General features: G+C 49.1%; 1 protein-coding gene across 7 annotated transcripts in view; it reads left to right on the top strand.

The window, feature by feature from the left end:
- ABL2 (ABL proto-oncogene 2, non-receptor tyrosine kinase) overlaps positions 1–3,776 on the top strand; it is a 103,981-nt gene extending 100,205 nt beyond the window's left edge. For 4 of the 7 annotated variants that reach the window (XM_039255380.1, XM_039255383.1, XM_039255382.1 and 1 more), the window contains 3 exons: positions 961–1,134; positions 1,676–1,909; positions 2,219–3,776. In XM_039255380.1, the coding sequence (XP_039111311.1) occupies positions 961–1,134; positions 1,676–1,909; positions 2,219–3,396 (1,586 nt within the window). In that variant the 3' untranslated portion in view covers positions 3,397–3,776. Of the gene's footprint in view, positions 1–960; positions 1,135–1,675 lie in introns of all 7 variants that reach the window. The other 3 variants (XM_039255377.1, XM_039255379.1, XM_039255378.1) reach the window with 1 other exon arrangement.
- The last annotated feature ends 9,068 nt before the right edge of the window (positions 3,777–12,844 follow it).

Raw genomic sequence — 12,844 nt, forward strand, 5'->3', positions numbered from 1 at the left:
AATCACAGTATTTCACAGAAGTCCTGCTTGCTTCATTTTTAAGGAGTGAATAGCAAAGTATGTCTTTGCCCCAGCAGAAGCCACAAAAGTGCATAGCCATGTTGAGTCAGATGAGGCTTACTGATAGGGTGAGTGCTTTTCAGGAGCCTCATTTGCTTTATGTGCTTGAAATGAAACGTATCCGCCCTCCTTCTTGGTGCAAGGTGCAACCTAAAAATAAAAATAACTGCAGAAATCTGTCTGCTTTATGAAACCTCTGAACAAGCACTCAGTGAGCAGGGATACCTAAATGATAGGAAAGCACATGAAACTGTGCTTACCGTGACTCGTCATCAGAGAAGTCCGGAATAGAACAGTGAGATGCCACTACATACCTACACTAGCATGGCTAAAATTAAAAACAGAAAGCCTGATACTGTCAGACGTTGGCAGGCATGCACAGTAATCAGAACTTTTACACAAGGTGAGTGGGAGTATAGGTTGCTACAGCCACTTTGCGGGAGAGTTTGAGAGGATCCAGCAAATTCAGCAAAGCTGAATTTGTGTGCAGCCTGTAACCCACAGTCCTGCTCCTAGGTATACACCCGGCAGACGTACGTAAAGTTCCGAAGCAGGAGACACGTAGCAGGGTGTTCCTCGCAGCATATTCATAATGGCTCCAAACTGGAAGCGACCTAAATATCTGCCAGAAGAGGAGTGGGTTGACTGTGGTATTCCCTTGCTCTGGGGAGGGGGCCCCTGCTACATGCGAAGCACGGAGGAACCGACGGTCACAGTGCCGAGTGAAAAGAGGCAGACGTACAAAAGTACAGACTCCGTGATTCCATTTATATGTTTTAGTGCCCTTTTCTTCAGCCTTTTCCTCCAGCCTTTCAGAAAAGTATACACTTTTCTGAAAAGAAAACCTCCTTTTCTGTGTCATGAAATTGTTTTTGCTCAGTCCCCTTGTCTCCCTCACAGAGGTGGCTGAGGAGCTCGGGAGGGCTGCCTCCTCCTCATCTGTTGTTCCCTACCTGCCCCGACTGCCTGTACTTCCTTCCAAGACCCGGACACTGAAGAAACAGGTGGAAAACAAGGAGAATATCGAAGGGCCACAGGACGCCACAGAAAATTCTGCGTCCAGTTCAGCACCAGGTACGGATCCCTGGGCAGGTAGAATTAAACTGCCTTGTTTCCGGAACTGTGGGCTGTGCTGCTTTGTTTCCCTTCTCCTGCCCGTCCTCCCTGAGGAGAGAATGGCTGGCATCTGCTTTAGCCCCTGCCTTCGTCCTCGGCCCTCAGTGCCGCCGTTGTTAGTCCTCATCTCTCCGTCCGCCATACAGCTCTGCCTCCCACTCCGCTTTCTCAGCCCCCCAATCCCTGACCATTACCGTCTGCACAGTTCTGGCAAAAACTGCTTCCCTGAGCCTGATGGATGAGGCCAGGGTGTGCTGTAGTGTTGAGAGAAAAGACGAATGCCGAGGTAAAAACCAGTAGGTTACTTCCTCCTATTTATCTCCCACGTTGCAGTTGGAACACTCATCGGTGTGAAATGATTAACGTATTTATTAGTTTCCTCTGAGTCCTGCTAATGCCTGACATCTCATAGATGCCGACAAAACTCTTGCAGTTAAGCCTTAGTAATTCAAGAGTCACTTTTTGTCTTTCACATTAGTGATTGGCCATTTCTCTTCAGGGTTCGCTAGAGGTGCACAGGCCCCCAGTGGGTCCCCAGCGCTGCCTCGAAAACAAAGAGACAAGTCACCCAGCAGCCTCTTGGAAGACGCCAAAGAGACTTGCTTCACCAGGGATAGGAAGGGAGGCTTCTTCAGCTCCTTCATGAAAAAGAGAAATGCTCCCACACCCCCTAAACGCAGCAGCTCCTTCCGAGAAATGGAGAATCAACCCCACAAGAAATATGAACTCACGGGTAACTTCTCATCTGTTGCTTCTCTACAGCATGCTGATGGGTTCTCTTTCACTCCTGCCCAGCAAGAGGCGAATCTGGTGCCACCCAAGTGCTATGGGGGGAGCTTTGCACAGAGGAACCTCTGTAATGACGATGGTGGCGGGGGCGGGGGCAGCGGCACTGCTGGGGGCGGGTGGTCTGGCATCACAGGCTTCTTTACACCACGCTTAATCAAAAAGACACTGGGCTTACGAGCGGGTAAACCCACAGCCAGTGATGACACTTCCAAGCCTTTTCCAAGGTCAAACTCTACATCTTCCATGTCCTCAGGGCTTCCAGAGCAGGATAGGATGGCAATGACCCTTCCCAGGAACTGCCAGAGGTCCAAACTCCAGCTGGAAAGGACAGTGTCCACCTCTTCTCAGCCAGAAGAGAATGTGGACAGGGCCAATGACATGCTTCCAAAAAAATCAGAGGAAGGTGCTGCTCCAAGCAGGGAGAGACCAAAAGCCAAACTTCTGCCTAGAGGAGCCACAGCTCTTCCTCTCAGAACCCCCTCTGGGGATCCAGCCATTACAGAGGAGTCTCCGGGGGCGGGGGTGGCTGGAGTGGCAGCTGCCCCAAAGAGCAAGGAGAGGAATGGCGGAGCACGACTTGGCATGGCTGGGGTCCCAGAGGATGGCGAGCAGACGGGCTGGTCTTCTCCCGCCAAGGCTGCCGCAGCCCCCCCAACCACTCACAACCACAAAGTGCCGGTCCTCATATCACCCACTCTGAAGCACACTCCAGCCGACGTGCAGCTCATTGGCACAGACTCTCAGGGCAATAAATTCAAACTCTTATCTGAGCATCAGGTCACATCCTCTGGAGACAAGGACCGACCCCGACGGGTAAAACCAAAGTGTGCCCCACCCCCACCGCCAGTGATGAGACTACTGCAGCATCCGTCCGTGTGCTCAGACCCCACGGAAGAGCTGACCGCCCCCGCTGCGGGACAGCCCACGTCAGAGACACAGGAAGGAGGGAAAAAGGCAGCGCCGGGGGCAGGGCCCGGCAGTGGGAAAGCTGGGAGGCCAGCGGTGCCTCCGCCTCAAGTGCCTCTGCCCACATCTTCTGTCTCGCCGGCCAAGATGGCTAACGGCACAGCAGGTACTAAAGTGGCTCTGAGAAAAACCAAACAGGCGTCTGAGAAAATCTCCGCAGACAAAATCAGCAAGGAGGCCCTGCTGGAATGTGCTGACCTACTGTCCAGTGCAATCTCGGAACCTGTGCCCAACAGCCAGCTGGTGGACACCGGACACCAGCTGCTCGACTACTGCTCAGGCTATGTGGACTGCATCCCCCAAACCCGCAACAAGTTTGCCTTCCGAGAGGCTGTGAGCAAACTGGAACTCAGCCTGCAGGAGCTGCAGGTGTCCTCAGCAGCTGCTGGCGTGCCCGGGGCGAACCCTGTCCTTAATAACTTACTGTCATGTGTACAGGAGATCAGCGATGTGGTTCAGAGGTAGCCACTGTCAGCCTAGTGGGAAGGTGCTCGCGTTGCTGAGGGGAGAGGGAGAGGGGCTTGTTTTCCTGTGTTCTTGTTTTCAAAAAATGAAAGACTGATACTTGAGTGTGTTTATGTGAAGTACCTCAGTTCTCTGAGTTCTCACGTTTACAGGTTCATCTCAAAAATAACGAAAAGCAAAACACATAGGACAGGGAAGCTGGGTGGGGGCAGAGCAGCAGTGGACGGGAGCGGAAGCTGCACTGGATGGAACGTCAGGGAACGTGTGTGTGTCCCACCACGGAGGAGCGGGTGGCGCGAGGTGGCCGCGCGGGGCTGCTCCCGACAAGACCGCGGGACCGCGCCTGCCCAGCGGATTGGCGGTGGCTCATTCTGCACCGCACAGAAGGGAAGGGACTCGGGGCTGCGGGGGTACTAATGGGGATGACCATGCTCCAGCTCCCCTAACGAAGCAGGTGGGACAGAAGGAAAAGCTGACAATGTACCGTGAGAAGTTTGGCCGAGGCTGTTGGAAGCAGCTGTTTCCACAAGGTCCCTGCTGCAGGAAGAGCACAGAGCTGGGCGCGGGAGTGTGTCCCGGTCCTGTTTTCCACGGAGGCATTAGTCGGTGCAGGGGCAATGAAGGCTGGGAAGCAGTCCGAGTGAGACCACCTCCTCACGGCTTCGTACCACTGAGCGGAAGTCCCTTCTCCCAGTCTAATGCGTTACTTCCTAGTGGACCACGATTGGCTTTCTGCTTGTTGGTGTCTGTCTGTAAACAGCAGGCACGGGGGGCTCCTCAGTGGTTCTTCTCTGCTCGGCGGGCCTTCTTCCTTTATCTCTGGCAGCATTCAGGGCATTAACCAGCATTGATTTTGAAAACAGCAGTCACATACAGGTTCTCTTGGGAACCCTTTTCGGATCCAGTGTCCCTGCACACCGACACCCCCACCACAGGATTGAGCAGCTCCGTATTCCTTCATCGGCTAAAATGCTGGGAGAGAGGTTTCTTGGAATTTAACGGCCAGGGCCAGAGGTCTGACTGAGAGGAGAGGCTGGCTTGGTCCCGGTAGTTGTTTCTCTGTACCTTTCTCCTCCCTATCTCACCTCAGAGCCAGGCCAGGGAGAGAGCGGGGAGAAACATTCTCTCACTCTCTGTGGACTTCAAGTGAATTACCCCACATTACTCTCACATGCTTTTCTCCTTTCACATGCCCCCTCCCCGTCACTGTTGTGCTTGTTTATAAATATCATATTGGGAATATTCTTTGATACTTATTTTGTCATTTCTCCTCTATTTGAAGAATGCATAATTGAAGGGGCAGGTCATTCCCAGGAAACACTGATTAAATCCTAAAGATCTAATGACTTCACCCTCCAATACGTTTTGCCCTTAAAATAGGCCTTTTCCTTTCCTTTTCAGTTATAATCATGGAAGCTAATTAGGACCATATGGAACTGAACCTGATTGGTTAGAGGTTAATACTCTTGATATCAGGTCTAATTAACATTTCATTCTCTTTTTAGAGCCTTATGACCACCACCTGCCACCCACCCAAGGAGAATACAATTTTTTTCCTCCCAAAAGGAGTATTATTAATCTAGGAAGATAGGAATTGAACACTGATGAACTGTGAGTTCTCTTCTTGGCTGTGTGATCTGTCCACTCTCGGGCCACAGCCCCATCTCTTAATCTGTTGAATGAAGGTAATGATATGTCTTCTCAGGGGTGTTTTGCAAATAAGTATGTAGCGGTCCCCTGAGAGCCGCTTCAGTGCAGTGTTGTTACGGCGGACGGTCTTCCGTGCTCTCTGCTCAGTAGCAGATAACGGAAAGTTAGAACTGCTGAGACCATGCCGACTGCGCTAGAATACTAAGGAGGAAAACCTGTGTTTGGGGCAGAGTTTGTCATCTTTGACCGGGGAGGAAGTTTAGTTTTCATTAGAAAGAAGGACAGCTTTGATTTTTACTGTGGCCTCTCCCAAGAAGGCCCAGGCGGTGAGAAGGGCAAGGAGGGAGGAGGCGGTCCCGGGCCTCCCTGGCTGGGCTTGGGCGAGCCCCTTCGGTGTGTCACCTGCAGGTGTGGCCACAGGCAACTGGTGACGAGAAGACAGGGTTCCCCGTGGCCAGGATGGAAGCCCACGGTCCCCCCACCTTCTTCGTCTCCGCTCCCCTTCATCAGTCTTTTCCACAGACTTGAAATTGTTTTAGCAGTTAGCCTTTTAAAAAAGGGTGGGGCAGGGAAAGCTAAAACTTTAGAATATTATGCTGCTTTTTAAGTTTATCCGTCATCGTGGGATGCAAGTTGAAGGATTAATTATGTAAGTGTATTTTCAGAGGATTTTTATTTTTATTTTTATTTTCTTTTAAAGCAGGGGATCTTTCCTTGAGAGCTCTGGAAATCAGCCTTGGAGGAACACTACTGAGTGTGTGTAAGCTCCCTGGTTTTCTCACCGCAGAACAGTCTTGGGGCTGGGGACTGTGTCTTACTCAGGGGCAGCACCTGGCTCTGTCTTGCCTGCAGTCGGTGCTCAACAAGTTCATGAAACGGAATGCTCTTTCCCAGCACGGTCAGGAGTAGCATTAACTATCATAGCACACGCCATCCACACGGTGTTCGCACTGTGTGACTTCAGGAGTTGTGGGCTCAGGGCTCAGGTTAAAGAGGCACTGTCAACTTACTGTAAAAGTATAATTTAGATTTTTTTTTCTCTTTCTCATTGAAAAGGACCAGATTTTAAAAATAACCTTATATAAGCTTAAAAGTTTCAATTCACAGCAGAGAAAACTGCTTCTAGAAACTAAAAACATAGTCTGTCTAGTTTAGAAGCAAAGAAGGAGCAAGAGCCCTTCTACAAGGTGTTGGAAACTTTCTAAAGTGGTTTATATATATATATATATATATATATATGCGCGCATACCTTTGGGCTATCATAGCTTGGGTCCTTTCATGTATAGAGAATATGGTTTCAGCTTAGGTTTCTTACATTAAAATGCAGTGTTTTGTGTAGAATACATCTTGATTGTGCTTTACATGAAGTATTTTCTTAAAAGACTTTGTGTAAAATTAAAGTGTGTATATTTTCCTACAGACTTGCATTGTGAATTTCAGAGATCTAGCCTTAAAAATGATTGGCCCTAAGAAATCCATCCAGTGTTTTTTCCAGATGACCACTATACATTGACATCATTATAGGAGAGACCCTTTCCCAGCTCTGATTTTGGGTTTTGAATTCGATTTTTCTTACAATTCAATTGTAATTTGCCTAGTAAAATAGTGCCCAGTTAATAAAACATGCTGACTTTGCTAAGGCACAGTCTGTATTTATTTGACTAAAGTCATGGAGCTTTTGAGTTTTAAAGGTTACAGTATAGGTAGTGATTAAGAGTTGAGACTCTAAGCCAGTCTAGAAGGCAAGTCATTTAACCTTCCTGAGCCTTAGTTTCCACATTGGAAAACAGGGATAATAATAGTAACTACCTCAGGGTTGTTTGTAAGGATTAAATGAGATAATGTGTGTAAGATACTTAGCTTGAGTGCCTGGCACGTAATGAGCACTCCATAAATGTTAACTGCTTTTACTGTTAACACTTAGTCCAGTCGAGTCTTAGCCAGGGATGTGCGGCAGAATCCCTGGGATTTAAGAAACAGTCTGATGGCTCACCCCAGATCGGAATTCCCAGTGGGGTGAGGTCTCAGCAAATGTGCGTTCTAAGAATCCCTCCATGTCTTTCAGATACCCAACATTGCCTGAACACTATCGGTACCCCAACCCCTTATAGCTTAAGAAATTGGAAGAGAGGATGGTTCGGTTATTTGCCCATTTCCTCAATTAATTAGTGGTGGAGCCTAGGCGAGGGTTCAGGTCTCTTGGCTTTCTGGTTGTGGGGGCCTCCCCCCATTCCTGCTGCCTTGTGAGACACTGCAGAGAAAGTGGCTCAGCTAGACAATCAGTCTGCACGGTGCTGCACATGCTCTAAAGCACACGCCCGGCACTCTCTGACCTTCAGGGGCTGGAATGTTTAGTAACGGCACCGCTAACAGAGCAGGCCTTCAGCGGAGCTCAGTAATTTAAACAATTATATAGGGTCGTTCTTTTGGACAGACCTCAGCAATACAGCAGTCGTCTGCACTTTGTAATAAATACCTACTTAAGTTTTAAAAAAAGCTAGTCCCCACATTCCTTTTTCTTAAAAACAAAACAACTTTATTCCGTATCATTTTAATGACTATGAGATAATGTATATGAAAGCACTTTGAGAAAGTATCAAGTGTAATTTAACTGTAAGGTTGTATTATTAATGCCTGTTTGGAGGATCAAACAGTCTATTAGATGCTGATTGACTTAATAGGCTTTTACCTGTGGGGGACCTGAAAATGCAAATATATAAATAATCACCCCTATAACCACGCATTTGTAAATATGAAATTGCTAAATGAATTATGTGCAGGTATAGTGAGTGTTTTTGCTAAAATTGTAGCTCAGTGCCGAATAATTTCAGAAAACTGCGGACCAACTTTCTGGTTTAATTATAATCATTAAAAAGTAGTAATGTATACTCACTCCAGAACAAGGAAGCTCTTCTAGGGACCTTGAATCGGACAGAATTGAGGCCCTCTTATCTTGGAACATTTGTCCACTACATGTTCAGTCATTTTGCATCCTACATGTGGTGGGAGCGGACTTGTTCCCTGTTGTTGACAGTGTCTTTTTTAACCCATGTCCTGCGTGGTTTTGTTGTTGGGGGTGGGGGGGGCAGGGTGGGGTCAGATGGCCGTAGAACCGGTGCACTTTGGGAATTAGTTTTCTAGGATTTCCTGCCAGTTAGAAATGAGCTTGATATTCATCATCTGTGTGTGGTTTTTCTTTTTCTTTTTTTTTCCTAAAATGAGTAGCTAAACACTACTCTCCTGCTAAATCATAAACTACCCAAGAGGAAATTGCATTGGTGGCCACTTGGGAGTTACAGGCACACTGCGTTCTGACCTCTCCTGCTCCCTTCCAATGCTTGCTACTGACATCATTGTTACTGTCAGGCTAAGCGTCGACTGGTGGTTACATGGGGAGTTCACGTTGGGTTGACAGTGTTGTCTACATTTTTATTCATAAATTTTGGGTTTCATCATCTTGTTTGGCATTAACCTGTTTTACCTGGATTTAGGGTCCATCTCTGTCCCCTAAGCATTTGTTTTCTTAAGTAGATGAGTCTCTGGATGTAAGTTTCTTATGAATTAATAGAGCCCAGCTGTCTGTGTCTCCGTCTCCGCTTCTTTCAAGCCAGTAGCTCAGTTCTTCTGCAAGTGTCTGCTTCGGTTTGGAACGTGTGGGAACAGGAAAGCGCCAAGGGAGCTGACACACCCTTCTGACAAAGGCAGGCAGAGGCGGCCCCACAGATGCCCATACCTTCCGCGTGACCACCCAGGAGACTGCTGCCTGCCTCAGCCTCACTGGACAGACAGGAGAGGCCTTGGGCTGGTTCTGAAACCTGTCCTGCTCTCAACAGTCAGGATGCTTACGTCCTTTGGATAGAGTGCCAGTTTTCCAACTCCCAGAGTTTAAGAAAACACATGCAAGGTTTGCTTTTGGCAAGTGCCCGGAGTAACCATTATCGTTACACCTGCTCTGTTAAAGCCGGAATGTCCCTGTCCTTCGCTGCCGTCCTGTAGTACCGGGAAGTGTGGGTGGATTTCAGGGCTGTGGAACGGGCCACCTGTGCAGAGCATCTGCCCGGGTGCCTGTCTTCGCTCCAGTCCCTCTTGTGTGAAGGAGTTTCTGCTCTGGAGCTGCTGTTTTTCATGCCATACCTGAGGTGTGGGTTTCATCTTGAGATAACACGTGCAAGATGCTATTGCCTTCTTTCCTGACTCAGCGCCCTAGATCCAAAGGACAGGAAATTGGGGAGAGCTCCACCCTGGGATAATCAGGGTGGGAAGATGGCATGCTTCTCCCTAGGTGAGAAGCCCAGGCAGGTCACCGTGATTCTAGGCTGGCTTGGAGTGCTAGAGGTCACTCTGAGGATTGTGCCTTCAAAGATGGGTTGTGTGCGTTTTGTGGAGGAAAGACTTGTATGCTGGGTTGATGTTTGCACATTAGTGAGCTAGAACAGGTAGGTGGGTGGCAGTGGCTCAAAGCCCCAGTCAGCAAGAGTCTCTGCTTGAGATGTTCTCTCCACACAGGGTGCTGAAGTGGCAGGCTGCACTTTCTCCGGCCCGCTTGGTCAGCTGGGGGAAGGGTGCTCTAACTGGACCCTTCCTGCCCCCAGGTGCACTTCTTTGCTCCTGTGTATAACTATAAATTTGAAATTGTTTACCTCTCTTGGAAAAATTATGTCCTATAAGTCTCCCATTGCTGAGTAATCTGAACACATTAGCAAGGCCATGGTTAACAGCTCAAGGTCATGGATGGCGTGTGAGCAGATCTAACTTGCTGACCATCTACGGGGAAAAAGGGTGTCTCCTTTAAGTCACAAGTTCAGGCTCAACTTTGTTCTCAGACCACACCCCATATATCCTTCTGTGTCTGTTCTGTGAAATTCTTTGTTCATCATGTTACTCATAGGATCAAATTTCTGGGTCCTGCGTGTTACTCCAAGCTACTGAGCTGTACATACAGGCCTCGAGGTCTTGGGAGCATTCCAGTTAGTTCTTTAGGACAGGGTGGAGGTGAGGTGTCCAGTGCTAGCAGGTTTTCAGAAGGGAAATAGACGGTATCGTTGGAGCTTGCTTAGATTTGCTTCTGAGCCTCCGGATAAGAGTTCGAAACATCTAATTAGGCCATTAAGTTCAACCATGAACTTCAGTTGGAGAATGGGACTTCTGATTAATTTTCACATTTAAGGATGGTTTTCATCGGTTGTAACATAACAGTAACACAGGGTGCCAGATGAATTTATTCTCGGTTAAGAAGTTTCTGTAGGATCGGCAGTGCTTTAGTGCCATCCCTGGGGAATCCCAGATACTGCTCTGCACAGTTCAGAAGTACCATTCCAAGCGCTGAGAGTGGCAAGGATGCCAAGAGACCAAGATGTTTCTGGTAGATGAATGAAGGCCAGGTAAGCCAGCCTTCCTCTGTTTTGACCAGCCGTTTTTCACTGTGGCCACTCTTCTTGGGATTCCATTATGAGAGAAGTTTTCTGAGATCTTGAGAAATCCCCTTGATTAAGGTGATTGTCTTTCAGAGAAATTAGTATTCAGAAACTAGAAAGGACAATGAGGTTCTCATCTTAGGGTCCTTTAGGGTGTATGTTTGAAAACCCTCATATCTCGGATCCATACAGAGGGTATGTGTGACGTCCACACCCCATTACTGTGCTAAGGAAGGAGGGGCGTAGGTGCAAGAGGAGTTACATCTTTCCCTGTGGTGAACAGAAACAGTGCCCTGCTCTGGTGAACAGGCCGACTGCGCTGTTCACGCATGCTCAGAACTCCCCCCGCCCCCGCCCCGCCATCTCCTGGGTAAGCCCCACACTCTTTTTGCAGTCTGATTCTTTAATGACTATCGGTGGAGAAACCCAGTTTTATACTCCAGTTTGAACATTTCACGGTCGTTGACAGAACTTTGTCCTAAAATATGTGATTCAGAGTCTTTAAAACTTGTTTAACGTTTATACCAAAGGTCACGCCCTACAGTTGTATGCATGGTGGGTGCACAGAAGGTGAGGTCCGGAGGGCCTGACACTGTGTGTGTTACTAAGGGGACACAGTGAGACAATATGGGATTTAATTGAAAACACATCAATCATGGGTCACACTACCAGTGTTGTTGGGTATTTGTTCTTGTAGTGTATGTTCAGGTGTTTTGTTTTTCTAATTTAATTATCTCACCCTGTTGTCTGACTGTGAACTGCTAACAGTGTTAAACTTGATGTAAATAAATGAGGCCCTTGAAAGGGGAGTGCTGTCTGCCTGTTGTCTCACAAGGCTTGCCAACTTGTGTTTTATTTTAAATAAAGGTTGCAATATTTTATTGGCAATGTACGCTTGTGATCGGAGTGTTTCTCTCATAATTTTACCTGAGAGCAAATCTGCGCAGAATTTATCTTTCTCTGCAATGAAATTGATGTCTGTAAGGGAAAGAAGCCGATTTTAGCGACCTCCCTCTGGCACAGTCACCCTCTCTGGGAGTGAATACTCATTCTCTGATGGGTTACGCTCCTTGGAAATGGCCAGAGACATCATCCGGAGCCCGGCAGCTTCATAAGGTGGGTAACGTGTGTGCGTACGTGTATCTAACGTGGGCTGTGAAGTGAGCTGAGCCTTCGTTCTGTCAAAGTCCATTTTGAGGCCAACTCCAGATAAATTCTAAAACTGTTTTTGCAGGTCATGTGGAATGTCACAGGTCTTCAGTTTTTTTAAAAACACGAGTCCCCGTTGGGATTAGGTAGGGGCAAGCTGTGTTCAGGGGGTGCCCGTGCGGGGCCGGGTGCGGAGGCTGTCGAGCCTCTGCTTACGCGCCCTCACGCTCCAGCTTCAGTCCTCCTCTCGTGCCCGGTTTTGGCCACGGTGGGAAATCTCGTTTTAGAGAATCCCGAGGAGAACCTTCCATTGGGATTTTTCCCTCCTGGAGAAGCGGTCATATTTTGTGGAGCCGATGCTGGGGCAGCGGCTGAGGAAAGCCGCGTTGGGGAGGAGTCCTGAAAGCGCAGGAGCGGGGGTGGGGCCCCCCGGGCCGCACCCCTCCAGCACACCCCTCAGGGCCTGCAGTCCGTGTCTAGCGAACGAAGACCGAGCTCACCAGGTCGAAGCCACAGTGTTAGAGTCGAGCTGAAGATGGCCCGAGGGAACGGCTTCGAAGGGCTCAGCACAGGGCACCGCCCGTGGGCCCTTCCCAGGTGGTAGTTTCCTACTGCCTCAGGGGCGACGACTAGGACGGGGGTGGGGGAAGGCCCAGCCGGGGCTCTGCGTGTGGTGCCAGCCGATGGCCGTTTTACTAGATTTTACCTTATTCTTAAACACGCAAGCACTGTGTCCTGAGCACTTTGTAGGGATTAACTCGTTTTATCCTGACAGTGACCCTGTGAGGTAAGTGCAGTGATGCTCACTTCCGCACAAGTAGAAACCAGAGTCTGACTGCAGTTCTCAGCTTTCTGTGGTCTCTGCGGTGTCACGGTGGTGAGTGGCTGAGCCACGGCACTCGGGCCTGGCTGGCTGCAGAGAAGCGGTCAGAACCACAACGTTCTGCCGCCTGTCGTGGGCCCCGAGCTGAGGGAGGGTCAGAGCCTGTATGTATCTATGACATCGCACACGGCTAGTCGCCGTGGCAGCCGTCCTGTGGCTCTAAAACAAGAGTGTACCTTGTAGAGTGTGCACTGCCAGGGCGTAGAGCTGGGGTCGCAGCGGGATCAGGTGGCCTGCATCTTCCTCCCGAGATGCTCCAGACTGAGCCAAGGAGCCGGGGGCTAAAACTGACCCCCTCCCCCCTTTTACTGTGCAGTGAGGCCGAGCTCATTTCGGTCCCATAGGTGGTGAG

Source organism: Hyaena hyaena, unplaced genomic scaffold (assembly GCF_003009895.1).
Source record: "Hyaena hyaena isolate Hyena2069 unplaced genomic scaffold, ASM300989v1 scaffold_525, whole genome shotgun sequence".
In the NCBI taxonomy this organism is placed as follows: Eukaryota; Metazoa; Chordata; class Mammalia; order Carnivora; family Hyaenidae; genus Hyaena; species Hyaena hyaena.